Below are 27,254 nucleotides of genomic sequence, written 5' to 3'. Positions count from 1 at the left end.
CTACATGTGCCCGCCACCATGCCCAGCTAATTTTTTGTATTTTTAGTAGAGACGGGGTTTCACCATGTTAGCCAGGATGGTCTCGATCTCCTGACCTCGTTATCCACCCGACTCAGCCTCCCAAAGTGCTGGGATTACAGGCGTGAGCCACCGCGCCTGGCCACATTTTATATTTTCACTTCACTGGAAAGGAAAGGAACAAGAGTACCTGCAGCAAGGGCAGCTGTGGAAGCTGCTTGTCCAGACAAGGAGGAAGGGAAGCAAAATCATGACTGGCCTGTGTGTTTATTTTAGAATGTATGCGAGATGATCCAGTGGAAAGAGAGTGACTGAGAAGATGTGGCCAGTCAGTAATATAGGACCAAGCTCTGAGCCTCACACAGCACATGGGTAGCAGCTGAGAGCACTAAAGCAGATGGGAAAAAAGCCAACAGAGCAGAGGGAGGGGAGCAGCGGCCTGCAAATGGGACCCTGAGTGGCCCCGCTGGGCCTGCTAGGCCAGGGTGAACCAAAACAATATCTATATTCTTGAGTACTGCAATGTTTAGATCATTGAGTTATGCATCCTGTGCAAAGACAGTTTTTGGTGTTGCCATGACAATAGGGAAGTTTTTGTTGGTGCCATGACAATAGGGAAGAAAGAGGACATTTCCTCTTCAAAGTCTGGCTGAACATCCTTTAAAATGACCTCATGTCGGCCTGACTTGGTATGTTTCTCTACAGCGAATTTATGGTACCCAAGGAACAGCCCTACCAGAATTTCTGGTACCCAAGGAGTAGCTGCAGAATGGCAATTCTGGGGAGGCAGGTCAAGAGAATTTATCTCCACGGCAATGGGGCTCCTGGCCAAACGTTTTGTAACAACATCTGGGCATAGGTGGGTGCTTGCCATGTCTCAGAGAATCAGGCCCAGATGTGTTGGGGTGAGCTGCATCCTTTGGTCATTAAACACTGTAGGGGCCGGGTGCAGTGGCTCATGCCTGTAATTCCAGCACTTTGGGAGGCCGAGGCAGTGGATCACCTGAGGTCGGGAGTTCGAGAACAGCCTAACCAACATGGAGAAACCCCATCTCTACTAAAAATACAAAATTAGCCGGGTGTGGTGGTGCATGCCTGTAATCCCAGCTACTCGGCAGGCTGAGGCAGGAGAGTCGCTTGAACCCTGGAGGCAGAGGTTGCGGTGAGCCGAGATCACGCCACTGCACTCCAGCCTGGGTAACAAGAGCGAAGCTCCATCTCAAATAAATAAATAAATAAATAAACACTGTAGGGCCCTTCATATTATGCTCATATCAAAGTCCAGTTTTAATCTAGAGCCCAAAATCTACCTTATTTATTTATTTATTTTTTCACTCAAGAATTATTGAGTGCCTTCTACATACACATTCCTTTGTTAGGGGACATGGGAGGGATGGGACAAAATAGAATAAGTCAGTCTTGACGTGGACATGTTTCACTGAGGACACAGGACCTAGAATGTGGAAATTAAGGGAGAAGCTGGCTAAGCAGTCAACTTGCTTTGGCCAATGAGATGATGAGGCGATCCCTGTGGACTCGTAGAAGGCTCCTTGCATTCTTTGAGTCTGTACTTTTAACACAAAAATCCTTGAAGGACAGGCATAATTTGGGGGTAGTAGGAGAGGAGGAGGGAGCCCTTTCACAACTGGAGAACAGAACACAGACAAAAAGTGTTTAGAGGAAGTGAGAAAACCAAGCCAGAGACGAAAGCAGAAAAAACAAAAAGGTACTAAAAGTTAGGGTAGATAGAAGTCAAATCACGGAAAGTTGGTCTTTATCCTATTAGACAATGGGGAATTAAGGAAAGTTCTTGAGCAAAGAATGTGATGTCATGGAAATGGTGTTCCCATAACAGCCCACACACAATATGGCGCTCACCATGCTGCACTGTCACTCTTGGTTAGAACAGGTGCCCCCACCAGACCACAAACATGTGTGCCTTCCACAGGAAGCACAGCACCCAAACTGGAGTAGGTATTAGATGCACTTTGAGCAACAAAACACATACAAAATAACATTTAAGGGAAAGGAAAAAAACCTCACAAAGAACTGAGGGAGATGTTTCATCCTCATCAAAATAACAAAAACAAAACAGAAATACATGCCAAGAAGATAAAATCACATTTAAGGGTAGGCTGCCATAAAACAAAAAGAAGATAAAATCATAAACATGTATGCATTTATCAACATTGCCTCAAGTTCACAGACTAATAGTACCATGTATTTGTGAACAAAATTAAGGGAAAGACAGATATTTGAATCCCAGTATAATTGTCAATTTAGTATATTCTTCTTAAAGAGCCAAAAAAGAAAGAATGAATGAGTAAACCAGGAAAAGGAAGGCCAACTAGGAAAGCATCAATATCACCTGAACATGAAGTGGTAAAAGGACTTAACCAGGCAGTAGACAGCCATGGAAAGGAAGGGGGATAATATGTCCCTTGCCAGAAGTGACACCTGACTGGCTGTAGGGAAAATGGGTTGATTCTAAGATGATACTCAGATTTCAGGCTTAAAGGACTGGAAACAGGCTGTTACCATTAAGTAGAATTTTTTTTTTTTAACCCAAAGGGAGAAATGGCTTGAAAGGGAAGACAGTGACATGGGTTTCAGAGATAGGATCAGTATTGTAGAATTCAGGAGTTAACGATTATCCAATCTAACTTTTCATAATACATGTGAGGAGACAGGAGCTCAAAGAGCTTAGGGAACTTGTCCAAGGCTACCTGTGTAAAGTCAATAAGAGAACCCAGGTTGAGTCGATTTGCAATAAAGGTGGAATAGGATAGCCCTCAAGGATCAGGACTGGAGCTGTGGATCTGGGAATCATCCAGGAGTGAGGGTGGCTGAAGCCAGGAGAATGGGTGGAGTCTCAGGGACAAACCATAGAGGGAGGAAGGCAGACAGCCATGACCTTGGCAAATAACCACAATAGCTAGTACTTACTGGGTGCTCAGAGTGTATCAGGCGCTGCTTTCAGTGTGTTCACAGAGGATATTTAACCCTCTAAAGGACTTTATAAGGTAGGTGCCTCCAGGATCCTTATTTTACAGATGAAGACCTAAGGCCCAGAGGACAGAAGTAATATACCTGAGGTCACCCAGACAGTGAGCGGCAGAGACAGGATGCAACTCACACCACACATCCTCTTGGTCTGGAGGCAGAAGGAGAAAAATGAAGCCAGTGAAATGGCCAGAGAAGCATCATCAGAGAGGTTAGAAGAAGATGCCAGTGTTACAGGAGATGAAGGACGACAGAGGCCGTGCAGGTGAGAACCCTGAGCTCCTTCTGTGTGGCTGTTACAGCCGTCACCACTGTGTCAACAGCACATCCCAGTGCCTGCACGCTGCCTGGCCAGCCTCACAGATTATTTGATGAAGTGCATCAAAGAAATTGCCTCTCCAAGTTGTTAGGGCTCAGGAATTGATGCCTAGCTGGAAGCCCTTCTGTTCTGAGAACACCAAGTCGATGACCTTTTCTGGTTTTTAATTTCTCCATTTAACACAAAGGCTTAGTAAATCTGAGTGGAGATAGAGGGAATCCCCAAATCTTTCCTGTGGCTACTACCCTTCTGAAAAGGCACGAGGTACACGTGGCTTCGCTGGATGTCCAGGTGGACTGCCATCTCCTTTGATCAATCTGAAAATAGCTTGGACGCGGTCAACAGCACCGCAGCTTTTACTATCAGGGATCTCCAGCTTCCTCACGTCTGACACAGATGGATAAAGTCTTCCGAAAATATTCTAGCCCTTTTGTATGTTCAGAGAATCTGATGGCACATATCTTCCATTACTAGGAGCAGATGCAAATTTACTTTTTCATCGCTATAAATAGATATATGTGCTGTCTTGTTGTGCTAAAAAAATGAAGTTTTGATCAATATAAGCATCTTTTTGATCTTGATAGAATTGGCCAGAATAATAGACCTTTCAATAATTACACAATATAGTCCGTGATACAATCAGAGATTGAAAAAGAAATGGAATCAGAATTTTAAATTTAGATAGGAAGTTAGAGATGATTTTACTAAACTTCATTTTACAGAGTAAGAAGCTGAAAGCCAGGCAGACAAAATGACTTGCCCAGTCTCATAGCTAGGACTTGCCAAAGATGAGTCGAAGGCTCAGTTTTATGGTTCCAACTTATTGCCTCTAAAACTACAACACCAGGTTGACTTAAGTAAAGAGTGAGTATTGTAGATTGCTAAAATTATTTTTGTAATTCATTTTAAAGTAGATGAATATTTGTAACAGTTTGATTTTCTTATAGTATGATAAAGTTGAATGCTTATAAGTAGTTAAATACAATTTGAAAATTGCAATTTTTCAGCTTTGCAGTTTGTGATGATTTGTACAACTGCAGGACAAGACTGTGAAAGAATGTGTTTTCCTTTTTCTCACAAACTCTAGGTATCTCTGATTATTTCTTTTACATGAGCTTTAGACTCCTCTAAACATATTCTTCATAAAGGAAATTTTCTAAGGAGGAAAAAAATAGTTTTTCCTCTAATATTTTATAAAGAAGTAATCCCTTCAGGCAATCAAAAGCTTTTTCAGCATTTACACTGAAATTATCATGGGCAATTTGTGCAATTTACAGTAATGTAAATTTTCTTACATTTTCTGCCAAGGCCCTTTTATGACAAATCCACTTTGATCATGGGAAGATGCGTTATCCCATTAGATTATTATAGTCCCTTTCCTAAGGTCAAAGTAAACAGTTTTACATCTTGGTTTAAGTGTAATACAAGTCAGTAAGATTCCATTTCTGTTGATGCTGTCAGGTTTGGGCAAAACTTACTATAGACATGCCTCCATCCTGAGTTAGGAATATTCCAGTCTATTAAATTATCATTGGCAGTGACAGTTTGTTAAAAATAAAATTCTTAGGGATTTTTACATAAAATACTGCAGTAAATCCATCCATCATCTTCTGGTGCCTTAACAAGATTAAAACATTTTTTAAAGCACTCTTGGTTTTCTTTTTCTGTGACAGCAGCATTGAGAAATTGTGTGTGAAGTTCCATTTGCAGCGATTTATTGTTGACAAACCACTCCCTTTGAAAACTCTACTGCTTCTCTTCCTGCCTGAAAACTGATTCTCCATCTCCCCCTTGGTTCCTTTGCTTCCTGTGATTAAACATAGGTATCCCCTCTGGTTCTTGAGTGACTGAGCTGACTCAGGCAGGACTCACACCTGTGGTTTTAAAGACTTGGAATGTTTCATGATTCGAGTTTTTCTCCCAGCTTCCTTACAAGTTTCCAGTATTATCAAGGAGTTGGTAGGCACCAGATAACAATTAAAGGTGTGGTTAAGAGGACTTTCTTAACCTATAGAGAGTTGAATTGTATCCCCAAAAAAGATCTGTCCAAGTTCTACCCCCCACTACCTGAGAATGTGACCTTATTTGGAAACAGTGTCTTTAGAGATGTAATTAAGTTAAGATGAGGTTATACCAGAGTACGGCGGGCCTTAAGCCAGTATGACTGGTGTCCTTATAAGAAAATGAGAAGAGACAGAGACACGTACAGAGAGGGAAACGCCACAGGAAGACAGAGACACGCAGGGAGAACAGCATGTAATGGCGGAGGCAGAGGTTGCAGTGATGCAGCCAACAGCCCAGAGACTCCCAGGAATACCTGCACACCAGAAGCGAAGAGAAAGGCATGGAACAGGTTCTCTTGCAGACCCTCCGGAAGAAACCAACCCTGCCGACATCTTGATTTTTAATTTCCAGGCTCCAGAAATGTGTAAGAATAAATTTCTGTTATTTTAGCATTGTTTGTGGCATTCGTTAATGGCAGTCACGGGAGACTACCACAGCCGCCCTCAAGTGGGAGTCACTGAGGCCTGTCCCCAGCAGCCATAGGCCCTCTTGGCTCTCACACCCAAATTACGGACTCCATAATATCCATGTGCCTGGGGTGCGTGCTGAAGGGAGTGGGGTGCATGGTGAAACTTCTGCTTTCCCCTGCACACTGCCATCCTGGCCTGGCCTCTGACTCAGTTTCCCCAGCATATCACCACTGATCTAATTCTTACCAGTCTCTCCTTCTAGGAGCCATACCCTTTCTCTGGCCCCTGCAGCCCCCACCCAGTCCTGCTGAGATCAGGCTTGTCACCTGGAACCATGTGACACCAGCCTCCACGTTCCAATGCAGCCTCTGAATCAAACCTCTCAGCAATGCAGCATCTGCATGAGCCGAGGTCTCCACCTGTCCCTTAGCAATTAAGTACTGGACTACTCAGTGATCCTCTGAGGGCAGCCCCACTCTCAGGCCAGGCTCTCCAGCCTGTCTCCTGTTCACCCTGACTCCCTCCTCACTCCCATCAAGCCCTGCTGTGGAAGCCTCAGCTCCCCTTCCAGCCCAAATCAGCTAGGTGGGATTTCAGACTTTGTCACACATTGATCTTAACCACACTGCCAGCGAACCCTAGAAGGAAGGTATGAAGCTCATACCTAAATACAAATGGACAGGTGCTCACCACAAGGCATCCCAGCAAAGCACACAGATACCTTCATTATGCATGTATCATTCTTCTCCCACTTTTGCCTCATGGCACACACAGAACACAGTCCCATAGTGACAGCATGCTGGAGTCAATGGGCAAGGCTGCTGCCGGCCCAAGATGACTGGCAATCTGTCCACACAGGCTCTGCCCAGCTCTGAGCCTAAGGGACCAATCACTCCACCCACTACAACCCATTCTGTCTGGGAAGCTCATGCCGAGGTCAACACAGGGCACCCCTGGACAGGTGGGAAGTGGAAAGTGACGATGACCAGTGTGTGGGCAGATGGCACGCGACCTCCCTGTGACAGAAGCAGACAGGCTACTCCCCCAGCTCACCTGCACTGCCCGCTGTCCCGGTCACACTCCGGCATGGCAGCCTCGATGGTGCCCCTCCTGGAACAGTTGCAGCCTTCGCAGCCAGCCATGGGGTGGAAGCTGAATGAGTGTGTCTCACACACCTCACACTGGGGCCTGACCGTGCGGGGAGGGCAGTGGCACTGCCCCGTCATCTCTTCACAAAGGCGCCGACCACAGCTGCACGCTGGCCAGGGGATAAAGAAATACCATGTGAGGGTCAAAGGCCGCCTGGGCTCCAGCAGCACTCCACCAACTGCCAGGCTTTCCAGAAGCCTCCAAAGGGTCAGAGAGAAATGTTTGGATCTGAAAGGCCCGTTTCTTGGAGTCAAGACCAACCACACCAAATGCTCATGGCAGACAGTGTGGATGGGGAATGAGGAGCCAGCCAGCTCCAAGATAGACCCTCCAAGGAGCCCATCTCTCTGCCACTGTGTGCCACTCACATGGGGCCTTTGGACCATCGAAGGATTCTGGAAATTGGTAGGAGGCTGCTCTCAGGCTCCCTGAAGCGGCTCCACATCCATATCACCCCAGTACCCTGCGTATCCAGAGCCCAGGGTCAGGGCACGACCTAGCAGCAGGGTTCTTGCTCCTTGGCCTTTGCATGGGGACTCTGCACACTGCATTTCTCACTACAGTCACGTGAAGTGAGCTGACCCTACCCCTCAGACCACAAGATGGTTCTGAGATAAAGGTCCCATGGGTTCTCACTCAGTGAGTAGCACTGCCACATGACCCTGGCTGTCCTATCTCAACTGAGTTTGGGTTGGGCCAAAAAAATGGAAGGGGCTTCTGTGAGGAAGGGGATCAAGCTCTCCAAGACTCTGAGGTTTAAGACTTGTCACACTCACCTGCTTTGCCAAGTGCATAGGCCACACAGCAGGGGAGTCACAAATACTTATCTTCTAGAACATTGCTACTTAGAGTGCGGCCCATGGACCAGCAGCATGGGCATCACCTGGGTGTTTATTGGAAATGTAGAGACTCAGGCTCCAGCCCAGTCTCCTGAATCAGAATCTGCATTTCTCCAGATCTCCAGGTGAGTCTCTAGCACAGTGCCACTGAAGAAGCCTGCCCCTGATGAGCATCATCCACACGGGACCAGAGCAGACCTTGGGTGACGGGAAACGTGCACTTACGCTTGCAGCGTGGGAATCCGTAGTGGCCTGTTGCACAGCGGGTGCACTGCCGCCCGATGATGTTGGGCCGGCATGGGCACTGCCCACCCTCAGGGCTGCAGTGAGGGCCGGTGGCCCCGGTGGGGTGGCACTCACAAGGCAGGGCGCCCTTGTGGTAAAAGGCCACCAGGGACCTGGCAGAATTCTTACAGAATCTGGAGGCTGTCTGGGGGCTGTGGAGACAGAAACAGTTCATGGTGATGCCTGGGGAGGTGTGTATGGGAGTGGCCTCAACCTCGCCTTTACCACCTGCTCCACCCAGCAGCATCTGTGGGATGGGCTCATGGTTCTGGAGTCAGGGAAGAGTGGGAAATACCCCACCTCAGACTCAGCCGGTGACAGCCACACCCTCCCCCTACCACCTGCCACAGGAGGAGACATCACAGAACAGGTCAGCGGGAACCTTGCACAGCTGGGATAAAAGAGTAGAAATAGACCTAAAAGATGAACTATATGGTATGTGAATTATAGCTCAATAAAATGGTTACCAAAAAAGTTGACCTATGTATGTAATAATACAACTAATAAAATGATAATGAGGAGGAGAATCGCAAACATTCATTGAATGTTGTGTGCTGGAAGCCTTAGTGACGTCCCACATGACCTTCCAACCTCCCAACCAATTAGGCCTAAGCCCTAATTCACAGATAAGGCAACTGAGGCTCCTAGAAGTTAGGCGACATTCCCAAGGCTGCAGGGTTATGGAGTGGCTGAGCAGCATTCACCTCCACGGCTGCTTAAGAGCCTTTGCTCTTAATATTCACTGTACAGGAGGCGTCTGCCTCCCAGAGCCTCTGGAGTACCTGGGTTCTTCAGGAATCTATGACAGGGAAAGGGTGGGTCCACAGAAGAGAACGGCAGGAGCTGATACTCAGGGCCATCCTAGCTCTTGGCATTCAAGGACACAAGGAGAGAGGGCAGGGAAGCCATGTCTCTGGACATTCCCTGCTTGGTTAGATGGCAGAGGAGAGTGGGACTCAGGGCTGATGTCCTTCCCAGTGGAGGGTACCCTGTGTGGTATGTCTTAGGAATCTGTGCTGGCACACAGGAAACAGTGGAGAGGGAAGGAAACTCCTAATCAGCCCCTGAATCTCAGCTTAGGGTATGGACCCCCTTGAGTTCATAGCTGAGGACAGTCATCTTTCCCAGGCAGCACATGGCAAAGTCTGTCATGCGAGGGTTGGTGTGGAGAAAGAGCATCTTCCCCTGGGACTCACTGACACTCTCTTGGGCAGTGCGGGGGAAGAGGATGGATCCATGGGCCAGCCCCTCCCTAGGCCTCAAGCTGGTCAGGAATGTGGGAGTGCCTCTGCATTCCAGAGCCTTCCCACAAAGTGATACTCACTCAAGGTAAAAGCTGTTTTTTCCACAATTGGTGATAAACTCGAGTGATTTGTCCATGGATTTTTTGTGAAGTATTTGGTAGTCATAGTTTTCTGCAGGCACCGCTAGAACACGGACCTGAAAGAAATCCACCAGCATGTCTTAGAATTTCCAATGATGACACAGACCTAAGGCTACTTATTATACAGGTTGAGCACCCCTACTCGAAAAATCCAAAATCTGAAATGCTTCAAAATCTGAAACTTTTTGAGCACTGACATGATGCTCAAAGATCATGCTCAAAAGAAATGCTCACTGGAGCATTTTGGATTTGGGATTTTTGAATTAGGGATGCTCAGTCTGTAAGTATTATGCAAATATTCCAAAATCTGAAAAAAATCTGAAATCCAAAACACTGCTGGTCCCAATCATTTCAGATAAGAGATTTTCAACCTGTACTTTCTCTTCACTGAGATCAACACTCCTTATTGTTAAGACCAAGACCAAACGAATCAGGATTTATGAAAAACAATCACAGGAACAGGCCAAAGCCAGGAGTAAAGGCTCAGTCCACATTACTGTGCAGGGAATGATGAGTTCCCAGGCAGAGCCCTTGGAACTTCTACTCAGAGAAGCAAAAGCCTTGCGTGCTGGCTGGGTCATGGGACCTTGAGGGTAAGCAGGGGCCTGCTGGATGGCCAGGGCTCCATGTGATCCATGCCTGATGTCTCCCTGGATCTCCAGGGAAGGCTGTTTTGTATTTTTAAAAGGAAACAAACAAAAGTGGCAATAACAATGTAGAAAGAAGGTGTTAGCTTGTCCTTAGAGCTTTCACCATACTTGGTACCCTATTATGAATAATGGTAGTTTGGTTCTCTGTGCCAGTATAAATCAGAATATGCCTATAGCAAACACTGTAGAAATTTTCAAACATCTTTGTCAACTGCTCACCAGCTCACAGCTTACAGGGAGCTTACTACTCTCATGATATTGAATTCAATAAACGTTTGCTGAGCACCACACACCAGGTGGTATTCCAGGCACAAGGGATGCAAAATGAACAGATGCAGCCCTTGTCTCCTGGGAAGACGACTTCCTCAGAGAGGAGGAGGCTCACTCAGAGACCTGGAGGGCCACACAGAGAGTCTGGGCAATGCTTCCTGGAGGGCTTTGCAGAAAGACGAATTAACTCTGAGCTGGGTGAGTGGGTAGGCTGGACTTATCCAGGTAGAGAAACAGACAGAAAATGTCAGAAAAAGGGACAGTGTGAGAAAGCCTGCTGGCATGAGAGGACATGCCATATCTGGGGGTTTGAGAACGGATTTGTATGGCCAGAGCCTGAGGTGTGGGAGGCATGGAGTAGGGCAATGGCACAGAGGAAGATAAAAGATGAATTAGGGGGTTGTGAGGGCCTGAGTGAGGCACGGGGATCCTAGGGAAATACATGGAGTGTATCCCATCAGTTGTTGGAAGCCCAGAGAAGTGGCTGGGTCACATGGCATGCTCCAATCCCTCCAACCAAGTAGGTAATGGCCAGGAGTGCGGAGGAGGCACTGGAAGGAGGTGGAACAGGAAGGGAGTGCTGCCAGGAGGCTGGCCCTGCCCAAGTGAGAGGAAGGATGGTCAGTGAGGACAACGGGGCTAGAAGAGAATGGTTGCCTCCAGGAGGCACGGCAGAGAAAGACTCTGGGGTGTGGTAACAGATGTGGGAGCAGAGCTGCTAGAGAAGGGGGGTCTGCATGACTCCAGGCACTGGTTGTCATCACTCAAGGTGATGAACAGGGTGGGCACACCGGGGCTATGCAGGGTGCAGACTAAGCAAGGGACTTGCAAGATCTCTGGCCAGGCAGATACTCAGGAGATGGTGGTCACATATTGGAGTTCAGGAAAGATCAGAGATGACCTCACAGATGTGGGTGTCCTTCCCACAGTGGAGAGAATAGAATCGATGGGCACGGAAGATGTATCCAAGGAGAAATGACACAATGAGGGACTTGGTGTCAAATCGGAAGGAACGCCAACACACAGTGACAAGTGGAAAAGAGAAATCACCCAAGGAGCACTAGAGAAAGCGGGGAAAACAGAGAGAAAGCAGCTGCAGGGGCCAAAAGAAGAAAGGAGTGAAAAATGCTCCAGAGACTGGTCAGATGAGGAAGCAGGGGCTGGTGGAGAGGGGCGACGCCTGCTCTCTTCTGTCCTAGTTCCCTTGACTTTAATTGTCACATGCTTTATTTATTTATTTATTGGGGGGTAAAAGACAGCTGTAAAATTTAAACACTTTTCTACAAATATGACTTCAATTCCTTGGAAGAATTATTTCCATGAGCTAAACAGACACCCAGAATGGCCAGCCAGGCAGGCATGTGAGGAGCAAGTTGAGAACGAGTGGAACGCACCAAAACCAAGGACTTTCCTTCTGGAATCTTCACAGTTGCGGCCACTTCAGGCTCTGAGATGTCAAACTCAATCTGGCCTTCGGCAATCACTTGATCCCGGCAGCCAAGCACATGGGGGCAAAAAGAGGCATGGAAGGAGCCTGGCAGAGAGAGAGAGAGAGACTTTCTGTCATGCACCGGACTGTAGATTCAGCCTGAGGCGGGCAGCAGGGCCTGCTCACTGCAGCTCACCTGCCCGTGGCCACCCGCCGTCCACTGACACCTGCGCGGGAAACGTTGGGTGCGCTGCTTGGTAAAAATGGATGACAAAGACGTATCGGCCCAGGTGTGGTACACGTCCTCTCAGGGTCACTTGATTCTAAGAGGAAAAAAGAGGAGGAAAAAAAATTAAAAACCTTCAAGCTGAAGAGCTATGAATAACTGGAATCATAGAGTATTCAAAGGTTAAAAAACAAAACAACCTAAGTATTTACCAAAGTGAAATGACAACCCATCTTCACCCAGAAGCCTTCACACATACATTTACAGTAGCTTTTCTGTTTTGTTTTGTTATCACAAAAACTGAAAACAAACCAAATGTCTCTTGGTTGCAGATTGGATAAACAAACTGTGGTACAATCATACATGTTGGAGGGGGTATAATTTGGTAAGTCAGGTTGGAAACCTGTTTGGCAATATTTACCAAAGTTGAACACATAACCCAGAATTGGCCTTCTGGGTACATATCCAGAAGAAATGTGTAATGTTTGCAAGAAGGCCATACTTATATGTTCATAACTGTGCTATGCATAATAACCATGCAATAAAGAGTCTGACTCCATTTTTTTTTAAGGGACGAGGTCTCGCTCTGTCACCCAGGCTGGAGGGCAGTGGTGCAACCATAGCTCACTGCAGCCTCAAACTCCTGGGCTTAAACGATCCTCCCACTTCAGCCTCCCAAGTAGCTACGACTACAAGTACGTGCCATCATGCCTGGGTAATTATTAAATTTTTGTAGAGATAGGGTCTTCCTACGTTGCCCAGGCAGGTCTTAAGCTCACGGTCTCAAGCAATACTGCCGCCTTGGCCTCCCAAAGTGCTGGGATCACAAGTGTGAACCACTGTGCCCAGCTCTGACTCCATTTTTGATGTTTGCCCACTGACAGCTTTCAAGCCCTATTATACCCTTGTGCCTTTTGTCCCACACCCAAACAAGCTGATAAGACATCTCAGGGGCTCCCAGCTCGCTCCTTTGTCAGGAGTGGGGAGTTCTCATCACATAAATTCCAGCCCCTGGGAGAGGGAGTCCTCCCTGGATGGCCCTGGCTTGCCCTCCTCCACTCCCATCATGAAAACGAGTGTTTTTGAGGGCTAAAAGCTAAAGCCCACCCTCCTTTGGCTCAAGCTCGAGTACAAGCCCTGCTCTCCCCAGAAAGCCTCACTTTTTGAGTAATGAATCTTTTAACTCACAAAAATCTTCAACAGCAACAACACAATAACAACTAAAGCTCATCCTCATTTTTCAGATGAGACCCATGACTTGGGGGGGTAAATAGTTCATGGAAAATGACACACTAATTTCATGACAAAAGCAGGACTAGAACTCTTGTCATCTTGATTTCAACTCATTTCCCCCTATTATTCTGGACTGCCTTTCCCATATGGGATTTTATTTGATTCTGTCACTCAGATCCTGTAGATTCCCAAATCCAATGCACTGTGAACACATGCAAACCATCTTTGAGATTATAAGGACATAATACAGGTTGGACATCCCTAAACTGAAAATCCAAAATGCTCCAAAATCTGAAACTTTTTGAGCACTGATACAACGTTCAAAGGAAATTCTCACTGGAACATTTTGGATTTCAGATTTTCAGATTAGGGATGCTCAACCCATAAATATAATGTAAATATTCCAAAATCTGAAATTCAAAACATTTCTGGTCACAAGCATTTTGGATAAGGGATACTAAATCTTATAATATCATAATGTAAATTATATTTTTATAATGCAGAACTTTAAAAGTCCTGTGATTTTTTAGCTTACGGAATGCATTACTTTATTATATTTCACCTTTGTGCTCTAGATGATTGATTAATAAATGTTTATGGATAATTTCCTACCTGCAAGGTACTGTGCTGGTGCAGTGGGGGATACAAAAAAGTTTACTGGTTCGAGACCAACCTGGGCAACATAGCAAGATCCCACCTCTACAGAAATAAAAAAAAAAAATAGCTGGGCAAGGTGGTGCTCACCTCTAGTCCCAGCTACTTGGGAGGCTGAGATGGGAGAATTGCCTGAGCCCAGGAGTTTGAGGCTGCAGTAAGCGATGATCATGCCACTGCACTCAAGTTTGAGTGATAGAGCAAGAATCTGTCTCAAAAAAAAAAAAAAAAAAAAAGGTTCTTGGCTACAATAACTATTCTAAAAGTCTTATGATCCAACTTGGGAAGAAAACTAATAAACAACTATATTAAACAGCAGCAGTCCACAAAAATATAATCTATCACAATATGGGCCATGAATAATTGCCAAATATCTAGTGGACAAAGCCCAGGAGGGAAAGGGCATCAGGCAGGGGTGGTCCTAGGCAGGATTAACCAGATGCCTGCATTTCTGGGACTCTTCACAGAAGACAGTAGAGGGTCTCAAATTTCAGGGGCATCAGAATCACCTGGAGGGTTTGTTAAAACACAGATTCCTGGGCCCACCCCCAGAGCTTCCAACTCAGTAGGTCTGTAGTGGGTCTGTGAATCTGCATTGCTGACAAGTTTCCAAGTGATGTGGATGCTGCTGCTTCAGAGGTCATATTTTGAGAACCACTGGTTTAGAAACAGCACACTACCTGCGGTGCCTTCAAGGTGACCCCAGGAAGAACATCAACAGAAGGTGAAGACTGCTGGGGCAGGTGAGGGAAAGGCCTGCCACTTAGAACATCCAAAATTAATGCTGTTGGAGGAGTTTCATGGGCCAGGGAGACACAGGTGGCACTGAAAAATAGAATATTTAAAAATCGGATTTTTAAAAGAACCCAAAGCTACAGAACTGTCCATCAGTGAAGAGACAGACTTGGAGCATAGGACTGCATGGGCATCAAAAGGATCCAGTGCTGGGGGAAGCACAGAACTCTAGGGATCTGTATATAATGATACTCATGCCAAGTGTATTCCAGCCACCTGTTCCATTGAACTAGTTGAAACAGAGAGAATCTTAATTTTGAAGTAAAGTAAGTTAGATAGAAACTTATGGAAACTTCCCTTTCCAGAACTAAAATTAATTGTTAAAATGAGATCAATACAATAAAACATTATTCACCTCTAAACATAAATATTGACAGGACACTATATAAGAAAGAAAAAATATACATCGTCTCTTTTACGCACAACCAGAATCACACTGTGTTGGTAGTTCCTACAGTCCTAACCATGCTCACCAGATTTCACGACCATGCCCATAAGCTGTTTTTGAATCTACAGGAAAACAACCCTACCAAAACCCCAATAAGCATTAGTTAGCTGACTCTCATCACATAGTTATGAGATAGGTCATTATTTTCATGGTTTTCTAAATGAAGAGTCTCAGACAGAAAGATTAAAAGATTGGAACAAAACGAGTCTTTTCGAGGGCTCAGAATAGAACTCAGCGTTCCTGCCCTCCAGGGGTAGGCTTAACCATTTCCCTGGTTGTTCCTGGGTCAGCTTCCTGATATTATGGAATTCTGGAAAAACTGCTGGGGTAAATTATTTAGCTGGTTTTTCTTTCTGTTTTAAATCCACCACCAGACTTTAGCACCTTGGCTTATGATCATTTCTGACGTTGAGTATAAAGTTTCAGCCTTACACTCATCCCAGTATCACTCAGAACATGAACGGGGAGACAGGAAGGAAACACATTACCTTTGATTGACAAATCGCCCGTAACTGGCAATGCAGTGGACTTGCGGTCTCACATACTCAGCTGAGAATTCTTCAATAGGTATGATACAAACTTGATGCTAGTGAGCAAATACAATGCACAAAGGCACATTGCAGTTACCAGCAAAACCAATGGTATGGCCAAAAACACCCTTTTAAAAAAGCTATTAAGTAAAGGATGTATCCATAATAATTCTAATTGTTATTTTAAAGTAGCAAATATTGCAGGATGGCATGTCCTCAGGCATCATTATGTGCAACAAATCCTTTTTATTGTTTTATAGAATTACTGACTGAATTACTGCTGAAATACATAAATAGAACTGAGAACAAAGCCATAAGGAAGCTCAGAAACTACTCTTTTCAGTGACTTCCAGTGCCTGTTTTTTTCTGTCTTGTCCCATGCCAAACCTGGCTTTTCAGGCCCGTTGGGAGGAAGACAGGGGATGTGGTGTGGGCCAGAGAGCCTGCTTTTCAAAGTGAGGGCTGCCACTGCTAGAAATAACCCTTCTTAATAAAGAATGACTCCCATCTCAGGCTAATTTGGCCTTTGTTGAAGGAACTGTCTCCAGAGCTAGTTTTTGAGTCACACAAAAAAACTTAGTCATTAATTTATCAATATACTTCATTTTAAATCAAAACTGTATTACCAGCTTGATTGCAAAGCTATTCAGTAACAACAACAAACATTTCTGGTGAATACCACTGAGACTAGGGGGTCTTACAAGTCCAAGATGGACAACACCCCTGCTTTCATAGAGCTTATGTTCTAGCCAGCCTTGACTCTGAATGGCATTTGACTACTTCAAAAAGGGAAAACTTACTCTTAAATGATGAAGATTCAGCACCATTATAATTTCCAAAGATGAAGAGGTTAGATTCCCTCAGATTGTTATGTTTTAAGAAGGAGTCATAATTTTATAATTATAATTTTTTAAAAACTGAATTCCAGCCACTTCTTAAGAGCAGGCTCCAAGTTTTTAATACTATCAGGCACAAATATTTAAAACACATTAGTACAGGCTGGCCTGGCATTTCCCAGGGTGTGATGCATGCATAGTATCAGCAGTAACAGGAAGTTGCTTCACACTTAGAGAATCTTAAATTCCCCTGTGATATTCATTGTAAATCTGGCCACCTCCTTTCTAGTGAGATCCCACTGGCTCTGTTTATCAGAATACTCAATGTTCAAGTCATGACATTACAAGGGTGGGCATGAAGATTATTTAGTCTGCCACACTTGATATTTTAACTCTTAATAACATATATATATATATCTGATTAACTGAATGATATTCTTTTTGAAATAGTTTTTTAGTTTTTTTAAACTAGGTAATTATAAGCTTTAAAATTTTGATAAAATTTACCAAGAAGCTAATAGAGATAATAAAATAGTAAGATGGAAAGGAAAATAAACAATAAGAAATGGGATTTCTAAACTCTGGCAATAATGGTAAACTAGGAAATATAATAACAGAAGACATTTTCTTTATAATAGTAGAAATGAATAAAAATTAATGAAATGGGATTTTGTGAGAGGTGCTTAAATATGACTAAATTTTATTAGGCCATATCAAAAAATGCTCAAACAAATGACGAGGCAAGTCAGGTTCTAGATGGGAAGAATAAATATTAAACTGGCAATTCTTCACAGATTATAGGAGTAATACAACCCCAGCCAAAATTTTAATAAGCTTCAAAAAATATAGATATCAGCAAAACGCTTCTAAAATTCAATGGGCAAAACAGAAGCATACCAGAAGGAATCGGGCCATGTGTCCCTTGAGCTGAATGTCTGCATCTGCCAGTAGCTCATACATGGCGATGCGGCTCATGTGATCAATCACAGCGCTCCGGCAGAGAACACTGCAAGAGAAAACAGAGTTTTCTTAGCCTGACTCCTGGCATCTCCCTCATTCTGCACATCCTTCTGGGGTGGCTGATGGCTCTTTGGTTTCACCTGTTTATAACTGAATGAATTATAGTGAATTTTCCTGCATGATGAGTTGAAGAAGGATGCAGCTCGCAGTCTCTATGGGGAAAGTAACCTTCCTGCCGTGGCCAGTGTTGTACCTCTCAGGGCTAAAGGCCCCATTCAGTTTTTCTGCCTGGCTTGATGAAGTACTAGGTTTAGTCCTCTAGAGAAAGGGCCCCAGGGTCAGTAACTGCAGATCTCTAAGACACAGCCAACATTCTCGGGGCTATTCACAATTAAAGTCACCCACTAGCCTCACAGCCACCATCCCATGCCAAGATAGTGAGCATGCTGGCCTTCCTCCAGCATGGGAAGACCCTGAGTTTGCCTCTGAAACTCAGTCTGGTTCTCCTCCTTCTTCCTTCTTCATTTCTACCTGTGGTATCTCTTCCCTCCATCACATCAAGTGAGATACAGGGTTCAGGGGCATTTAAAAGCTCACAGTTTTGAACCAAATAACTCTAACGGTAAAACCCTTAGAGGAGGTACTTTTTGAGTAATGTTTCTGACTTCATACTCTGTTGCAAATTTTCTGTCTGTAAATATAATTTGAAACTACTGTTATATTAAAACAAAAGGACTATTTCTGAGAAATATTTGAAATAATTTAGGCAATGACTTTTTGGTGAGGATTAAAATGAGATAAGTTATATAAAAAGCCAAGCCCAGTGTGTATTATATATTAGAAACTTAATAAACTGTTGTTTTCTTTCTCACTCCCCTATGTGAGTGTGAGTGTGTGTGTGTGTGTGTGTGTGTGTGTGTGTGTGTGTGTGTATCCATTAAAACACATTCTTTTGGATTTAGGCATAATCCTAGGGTTAAATATACTAAGTGATTTACTTAGTTTTATCCTTATCCTATATTAAATTCCTCCTAAGAAATAGCCTAACAGTAATAACCAGATGGATTTAATCACTAATGATCATCTCTCTTATGGAGAGCAGATTAGATTTATCACAGCACTACTTTGAAAAGTGGTTTTCTATTAGCACCACTGCTATTCTACTGGGTTTTTTTTTTTTTTTTTTTAACATCGTTAGAACTCACTTGAGAAATGCTGGGAAAAGTTGAAACCTCAGCAGAAGATGCTGCAACACTGAAAGGGCCTGTCATTTAACACAGGTTTTCATGGGTCAAATATTTTCCAGTTGCACCATATTTTTTGGACTCCCATACTTGTAGCCTGTTGATTTTCACTCATCCACATGACAGGCAAGGAAGAGAAAGAGGAAGTATTTTAGCCACGTGAAAAAATAGAACGGGACACTCCTTGGAGTGATTAAACACAATGAAAGTGTTTCCTAGACTGAAACCATGCTGTCCTGTGTTTCTAAGGATAGAAACTCCTAAAGCAGGACTTTGGTGTTGTCATGTTCAGAGCCAAAATGATGTGCAGACTGACATGCAGTTCACTCTCAATAACTCCATTCAGACTTAGGTCATGAAACAACACCCATGGTGCTCAGAAAGGGTGTCCTTTCTTTCTTTGGTTTTGAAACCACTCCTCTCTTGGCATAGATATTCTCAGAGCTCTTCTGAGATGATTCAGAGTCACCAGGGTTGTTATGAATAGTTCCTCCTGCCCCCTTAGCCATCTCCACTTTGTATCCTGAGCAACAGTAGTCAAGCCATGGGATCTGGAGGTGGAAGGAGCTGGAGAGCCGAACTGGTGGGTGGGCGTGGACAAATGGGTATGGAGAAGCCCTGGCCCAGGCCCTGCGGCTAACAGTCTCCAGGCCTCAGGTGAGGTGGCAACCCACCCATCTGGGAGTGGACATTCCAGTGGTTGCTGATTTCATCTATAGATAGATACCGCTCATATCTTCAGATAATGACAGAACATCCCCGGATAACTCTTTTAGGCTCATTTTGTGCTTCTGTTAAAACTCCAAATACAATTACCTTCTTTGGTTCTATCATCATCCAAAGACAAAGACTTCGCAGCTGCTTGTTTAGCGTTACTGAGGGCATGATGTTGATTCAATAGCCATTTCATCGATTCTCATAAAAGTTTCCATTCTAAGCTACTAAAAGTAACTCTTTGGATAAGTTTTTGTTTATTTGTTTATTTGTTTTCATTTTCACAACAGGGAAAATGTCCATTGCTTCAGGTCATCTTGGGTTTGACAAAAAGCAACATGAAAGTAGTAGTAATACAATGTTCAAGGCCATGGCCAAGAACTGGATGGGTTTACTGCAGTGCTCCATCTGCTGTTTCAAGGGACTCTGACTTCCAGTCCCATTTAGTATACAATTAATTTCATGTGGAAACACCCCTTGTGCTGATTCTTTAATTACAGCATGCTCTGAACATTTGCACACATCTTGAAATATTATGCAAACAAAACCATTTTTAATAAGCCCTTGTCAGTTAGTGCTCTTGGAAGAGAAGAACTTCCTCAGGGCAAATTTTGAAGTCCTTTGTTAATCTTTTTTTTCCACTTGACAATCATCAAACATTAATTATCCCCAGTTCTGAAGGTGTGTTGCAAAGGTAGGTGTGCACCCCCTAACATTACTGAGAATGAGTCTTTTTCCTTGTGCTATGCACCCAGGTACTTGACACAGCCTTTGAGGTGAGAGCAGTGAGTTCATTGCACCGCACCTGAGTGATAGAGAATCAAATAAAGAGATTGTGCTGTGCCATGTGAATCTGAACCAAATTGCTAAGTACAGCATACAGCTTTTTAAGAAAATGCCACATTTTTACACTGCCCATAGAGAGGACTCCCAATACCCACATTGGTGATGACGTTGGGCCACACAACTAGTCACCTGCTTGTTTTCAAGAGCTGCCTCAAAAAGAAAATAACCTCCCAATGCAAATAACAGCCAAAGTTCCTAAGGCAGATTTCCTAATTGTTCCTTTACAGAGGAATTCCCTTGGTGGGGCTGAGTACCTGTAGTTGCAGCTGTAAATGTTCACCTGGCCTGCCAGAACAGACCCAGGGCTCTTCACATTCACATCAACCACAAACAGCTGGGCTGCCTCCGTGGAATACTCGACCACAACCACGTAGTGGCCAACCTGTGGGACACGCAGCCGCAGATGCAATTCCACCTGTCACAGAGGCCAAGCAGACAGACTGTGATCCAGCTGTGACATGTACAGGCCACACTTGCATCAGCAATGGTGAAAATAGAGCCCAGAAGACACCCTGGAAGTATTTTTATATGTCATCCCAGTAAGGAATATGGTCCTACAGGTTGAGATGCCAGATAAAACACATGGTGCCCTGTTAAATTTTAAATGGAAATAAATAACAAATAATTATTTATTGTTTATTTGGACAATTTAATGGGGCATCCTGTATTTTCGTTTTCTAAATCTGGCAGCCCTACTTAGAGAGACTTCTACTATTTCTACCCAGGAGTGTTTTTGCTGCTTGTTTCTCAAGGTAAAAGACATTCTAAAACTTGAAGTAAAAATTAAGTACTGATGAGGAATAAGGGGAATGGAAATGTGCCTTTGGGCTCTTTAATTGTTTTTTTAAAAAATAAGTTTTAAATTGCATCAAGGGAAATAACGTAAAACACACACACATCTCGCTCCTGGGATAAGGAGTGTTAATAAGGACTGTTAATGATTTTCATACCAAACCATTTTCTATGCCCAAATATGCACACACGTTTTGTTTCGTTAAGAAAAACTGTGATCATAGTAGACAATTCGGGATGTCTTTGTGCTATGATGACAGAGACCACAGGGCCTGCAAAACTAAAAATATTTACTATCTGTCCCTTTACAGAAAAAGTGTGCCCTCCCCTGATATCACCTACTGGTTAGGAGCTTGGGGTCTGGAATCAGACAGCCTCCAGCTGTGTGATCTTGCACAAGTTACTTAACATCTGTATGCCTCGGTGTCCTCCTTAGTAAAATGCAGATAACAATAGTACCCCCCTCTTAAGATTGTTCTGAGGATTAAGTGAATACATACAGAGCTCTCAGAAGTATATCTGACATATAAAAAACACTATGTAAATATTAATTATTATAATTTGATTATTGCTTTTTACTATGACTTGCTTTTTTTACTCAATGGTATTTTACATGTCTTTATTGCAAAAATATATACATGCAAATACACTTACATGCAAATATACCTCATTTTTTGAATAGCTGCCTACCATTGTGTAGTATGAATATAAAACTATTTAACAAATCCCTTATTGAGGGACACAGGTTGTCTTTAATTTTCCCTACAACCTATAATGGTATACAATCATCATGCATATATCCTAATGCTAGTATTTCTGTAAGATTCCTAGAAGTGGAATTGCTGGGTCAAAGTGTGTACACATATTTAATGCCTGGGCCACTATTAGAACTTTATTCCTCAGCAGTGTAACCCACCTCCGCCCGCAAGCTCAGGCCCAGGCAAGATTTACCACACTTAATTAAAATGGTCCTCCCTCTCCCTGCCTTAGGAAATTCACATTTGGTATTCCTTCTGAAAGGCTCTGAACCACGTAACTGCTATTTTCCACAGTGATTTTTTTTTTCTGTCACTTAAATAACAGAAAGATTTCCCTCTGGGAAAGAATGTGGATCAGCCACACCAATGTTGACTCCATGTTCTAGAGGGAAATATGGCTCTGCCACTGCTCCGTGTGGCGAGGTTACTGCCAGCATTTCTCCCCTGGGCATCTCCAAACAAGGGCCTGACTGTCATTACCCCACCACAAAACACTCACAGGTCAGTGATGTACCAGGTTTTCGCCCAGAAGTTATCACTGGCAGCAAGTTCTATCTAGCACTCTATTATAAATTTCTACTACTCTTTCCACTCTAAATTGTATGGATTACCTGTTGGAAGACTTGTTGGAAGAGTTTAAGGTACATTTGATGGGCAAAGTCAGGTTTGAGAAACTCAGATAAAAGACATAAAAGATGGCACACAGAAACTTTACTGCTTGCTGTTGTGATTATTTATGTGTGTTATTTATCTTTAAAAAGGTGAACTTTAATGGAATCAGTGTCAAACTGGAGGAATATTTCTGGTTCTATGGCACAGAACTGACCTCTACTAGTTATTAGTGTTTTAGGATAAATACATAGAAGGTGGGTTTATCAAATCTGTTGCCTATACAAACTAAAAGGGATAACTAATATGTCTGATGTCAAAATGAGGATTCAAATGATTTGGTCAGCAAATATTACTGAATACCTATGCTATGCCAGTCCACCAGCCAGGTGATAGGTATACAATGGGAAGCAAGACAGACATACCCTCAGACAGACTTGAATCAAGTAATTAGATAACTAGACAAACACAGCATAAAACTACATGTGAATAATGTTCTGCAGAGGTGTAAGACAGGGGCCTGAGCTAGTCGAGGAGATGAGGGAGAGCAGAAGACTTCCTTGAAGAACAGCAACTTAGTTGAGTGTGGAGGGCAAGGAGAAGACAACCAGGCCATAGGGGAGAGAAGAGTGTTTGGGTAGAGGGAACGGCTTGCAGTAGGAGGCTACATACAACATAGAATGCTGTAGGGTCCCATATAATGCAAGCCCAAGAGACTGAAGGTAGGTCAGAGGAGCAGAGAAACAGAGAGCAAGAAGGAGTATAATAAAATTGGGAAGTAGAAAGGGCAGTTTTATAAGCCGTGTTAAAATCTTTGTCTCTATCCTAAGAGCAGTAAGTGTTGACCAAATATTCCCATCAGAATGTGAGTGCTGGCTATAGTCTGGAGAAAAGATCAAGAGGTGCAATGGGCAGAGCAGACGTGGGTCAGCTAATTAGGAGGCTTCTACAGAGATTCTCACAAAAATGATTGTATTTTGGACAAGGGAGATGGAAGGAGAATGCCAAGAAAAGTTCGGGATGTACACTCACAGATGGATTGGTTTGGGTGGGGGAAAGAATTGGAGAAGTCATGGATGACCCTAAGAATTTTGGCTTATGCAATTAGATGGATGGTAGCAGCATTAATTTAGGTAGGGAATACCGAATGGAGTTTGAGGTTGCTTTGAAACATCAAAGAGGTAATGTCAGGAAGGAAGGTAGACTTGCTGGTCTGCATATAAAAGCAGAGGTATGACTGGGCATAACAATATGGGAGGTATCTGTGTGGAGGTGGGTCTGATACAATTGCCATGGATGAGACTCCTCGAGACAGAACATAGAGTAATAAGGCCTAGGACTGAGCATTGACAAATTCTAACACTTAATGGCTAGACAGAGGAGGATGAGCCTGCAAATGATATTTTGAGGAAGCGGTGAGAGAGGTAGAAAGAGAACCAGGTTGTCGTTAATTTTTAAATTATTAAGACAGCTCTTAAATTATGAAAAACAAGAGAGAGTTTGGGAATTCAGGGAGTGTCCATCAGGCATCGAAAGCTGCCGAGAAGTTAAACCAATGAGGACTGAAACATATCCACTGGATTTAGTGACAAAGATCTCATCGGAAACCTGGCAAAGTAAATTTAATGGAGTGGGAGGTGAAAGCCAGACTGAAGTGGGTTGAGGTGTGAGTGGGGCATAAAGAATTAGAAACACAGAGTGTAGACAATACTTTGGAGGAGTTTTGTTGTGAAGGGGAGGAGTATGGTGCAGTGGCTGAGCTGAGGGAGAGAGAGGAGGATTTTAATAAAAATAGGTCAGCATTTTTTAAAGATGGGTGACTTCTGGTTCAGATGGCACAGAGAATTCATTCACTATACTCCTGCTCCAAGAGAGAGCAACTCTGGATAAAACGTTTTAAAAGAACAACAAAAAGATATATTTAGAATCAAAAGTAATAGGTGATAAAACATAAGTTAAAGAAAAACCCAAAATGGCACCAGGACTGAAGTCACAAGCCTGTTGTCCTCTAGGTCTGGAAGCAGATTATTTTGGTCAGCAGTTTAGCTCATGCAGAGTTAAGAGAATAAAACATGTGCCATAGGAGACAGCGGCCAGATCTAGGCACATTTTTTGAAGACGAAGATGTTCAAATTTAAAAAGAAGCTAAAAATTGCTTCCAATCTGCCTCCTGGGTTATGGATTTATAAGAAGCTGTGTGAAGGTCAAATACTGCATGTTCTCACTTATAAATGGTAGCTAAACAATGGGTACACATGGGCATACAGAGTGCAATAACAGACACTGGAGACTATGAAAAGTGGAAGGATGGGAGGGGGTGTTGAAAAAGTACCTATTAGGTACAATGTTCACTATTTGGGTGATGGGTACACTAGAAGCCCAGACTTCACCACTATGTTATATATGCATATAAGAAACTTGTACTTGTACCCCTAAATATATAAAACTAAATAAATTTTTAAAAGAAGCTATATAATTTGGGAACCAAAAATCAAATATGTGGCCTCATGACCAAGAACTGAGCTATGCCATTCATGGGGTCAGTGTCTGAATCTGCTATCTTCAGTGTCATAACAATAGAGAAGGCACACTGTAATGCCTGCTCCTGGGCTAAGGATCCAGTGGACAGGTAAGACAATGCAAAACTAGCAGGCTGAAACAGATGCGAAAGAAGGAGAGGATAAAAACCTCTCATTCAAAATAAGCCAATATGCCTGTAAACAAAATTTCAAAACACATAAATTGAATATTAAGAAAGACAGGTAACAAAATAATCAGAGATGAGTTCACTTCAGATGAGGTGAATTTTATGGAATAGTCTGAGAAAGACTTTACATATACTGGCCCATGATCTGAAATCCCCTAACTCTGAAAAGGAAATACGTTTTGTAACTGTTTTGGTGGCAAACCTAACCTAACCAATAATCATTTGCTGGCAAAGTCTGAACTAAACTGTTATAAGTCTATGTATATAGTCAGTTTGCGTCTCCCTAGGTGTGCCTATTCATGCTTTTCACTGGAGAAATATTAACCTGTTTGATTATTGGGTATTATACCAGACCTCACTGTAGATGTTATCTTTTTTCAAATCTTAAAAATTCTGAATTCTGAAATACACCTGGCTCCAAGGCCTTTAGGATACTAAAAAAGCTAAATGAAGAAGTAACTTCCACTTAAAAGTACATGAAGTTTTGAAACAAAAACTGGCAGAAAAGACAAGAAAAAGTAAATATGATAAAGAGCCAATTGGAAAGTTTTAAAAGTATAAATTAAACTGAATCAATAAGCTGGATAATTTCTAGACCAGAGATAGTGAAATAAAATATTTCTGTATTGTAAAAGAGCCTTGAGGTCCTGCTGACTAGCTCTGTGCTATAGCTCTGGGTTAAATCAGAGGTTAGAACCTCCTAGATGAGTCATCAGCATCACTTCCTGGTGGTTGCCCCTTCTCAACTGTACCTCCTGTTGTCTAGGTAACACACACACACAAATACACACACACATACATATATCTGTATATGTACGTGTATGTGCATTTTATGTATATATGTATGTATGTACACCTATATACACGTATGTGTGTATGTGTGTATGTGTGTATACACACATAGCATGTGTAGGGAGGGATACAGCAAACTTAGTATTAGAATGAAGTAGAGGGAAGATCATTTAGGTTTTTTATGCATATCTATATTGCTTTACTTGTTACAAGTAAATATTATTTCATAGCATGAAAATTCAAATAAAATGAAGACTTTACTTAAGAAATATACTTAAAAACCTTTAACTGCTACCTTCAAAATGTTAGAAATGTAGTTTACAAAAATGTACACATCTAAAAGTTCAGTTACAATTAACTCCACATATATTTTCATCCCACAAATTTAATCCCCCAAATGAATATTTTCCTCAAAAGGACAAAACAGAGAATGTTACAGAGAGCAAAGAATAAAAATATAGTGGAGGAAGTTTTTTTCAGTGTCTTCATTTTGAAGTGTTGTGTATTCTTATTGTTATGGTTGATATCCTATAGCTCTAACTCGAATCTGAAATCAGTATGATCTTAAATTTGGTTCTGAAGTTCGAAGAACTCCTGGAAGAAAAGTAATACCAAGACCTGTAGTAACCTGTCCTCCAAGCCATGAGGTAGGTGCCAGGGGATGTAGAAGTTCCGGATTCTGAGCTCAAGGAATTCAGCTGCTACAAATTGCTTAGCCTAAGGGGTTGAATAGTCAGTGAGTGTGGTATCCTTTTAGGGTAAGCTGTGTCATTTCTGGAGGCTTACTAGATTGAGTCTCATCTGTCTTTTAAGAGAAATCTTGCCCTGAATCATGTAGAACAGGATGCCCCCTTCTAAGTCCAGATAACCAAAAAGAAAGGATTCTATAGCTGCCCACATCCCCTGCCATGTCTAGAAAGTGCTCAAAGAACAACCTGAACATGGCTCCATGTAGCGTACCATCCAGCCCCACCCTAAATCAGATAGTTCAGCAAATGTTGATAAACACCTCTGAGAAATTCTTCCAGGTTCCCCTGAATTTGAGAAGCAACTGTGGCCAAGTATTTTTAGCAGATACAGATGGGGAGGTAGTAATAACTTTGATAATAAATAAAAGGCTGGCCCACCTCTCTCCCACTGAGGTCCACCATGACAGGGTGTGCAGGTGTGGGCTGCCTCACTGCCACGGATCTTGGCTCCCCATCAAGCAGGAAGTGTCTGGCTTCACAAGCCAGGGTACAGGGGAATCTGGTCACTGGCAAATGCTGGTAGAGCAAGCAACTTCAACAA

General features: G+C 43.1%; 1 protein-coding gene across 1 annotated transcript in view; it reads right to left on the bottom strand.

Moving 5' to 3' along the window:
• LAMA3 (laminin subunit alpha 3) overlaps window positions 1-27,254 on the bottom strand; it is a 261,658-nt gene that overhangs the window by 100,476 nt on the left and 133,928 nt on the right. The window contains exons 23-32 of the mRNA XM_031003750.3: window positions 27,092-27,245; window positions 20,561-20,721; window positions 17,440-17,548; window positions 15,665-15,762; window positions 14,614-14,758; window positions 12,017-12,143; window positions 11,786-11,925; window positions 9,412-9,527; window positions 8,028-8,239; window positions 6,868-7,072 (exon numbers count right to left, since the gene is read on the bottom strand). Of these exons, the coding sequence (XP_030859610.2) occupies window positions 6,868-7,072; window positions 8,028-8,239; window positions 9,412-9,527; window positions 11,786-11,925; window positions 12,017-12,143; window positions 14,614-14,758; window positions 15,665-15,762; window positions 17,440-17,548; window positions 20,561-20,721; window positions 27,092-27,245 (1,467 nt within the window). The remainder of the gene's footprint in view (window positions 1-6,867; window positions 7,073-8,027; window positions 8,240-9,411; window positions 9,528-11,785; window positions 11,926-12,016; window positions 12,144-14,613; window positions 14,759-15,664; window positions 15,763-17,439; window positions 17,549-20,560; window positions 20,722-27,091; window positions 27,246-27,254) is intronic.

The sequence above is a fragment of the Gorilla gorilla genome, chromosome 17 (genome assembly GCF_029281585.2).
Source record: "Gorilla gorilla gorilla isolate KB3781 chromosome 17, NHGRI_mGorGor1-v2.1_pri, whole genome shotgun sequence".
Taxonomy (NCBI): Eukaryota; Metazoa; Chordata; class Mammalia; order Primates; family Hominidae; genus Gorilla; species Gorilla gorilla.
This window is presented reverse-complemented; position numbering and strand designations above follow the sequence as displayed.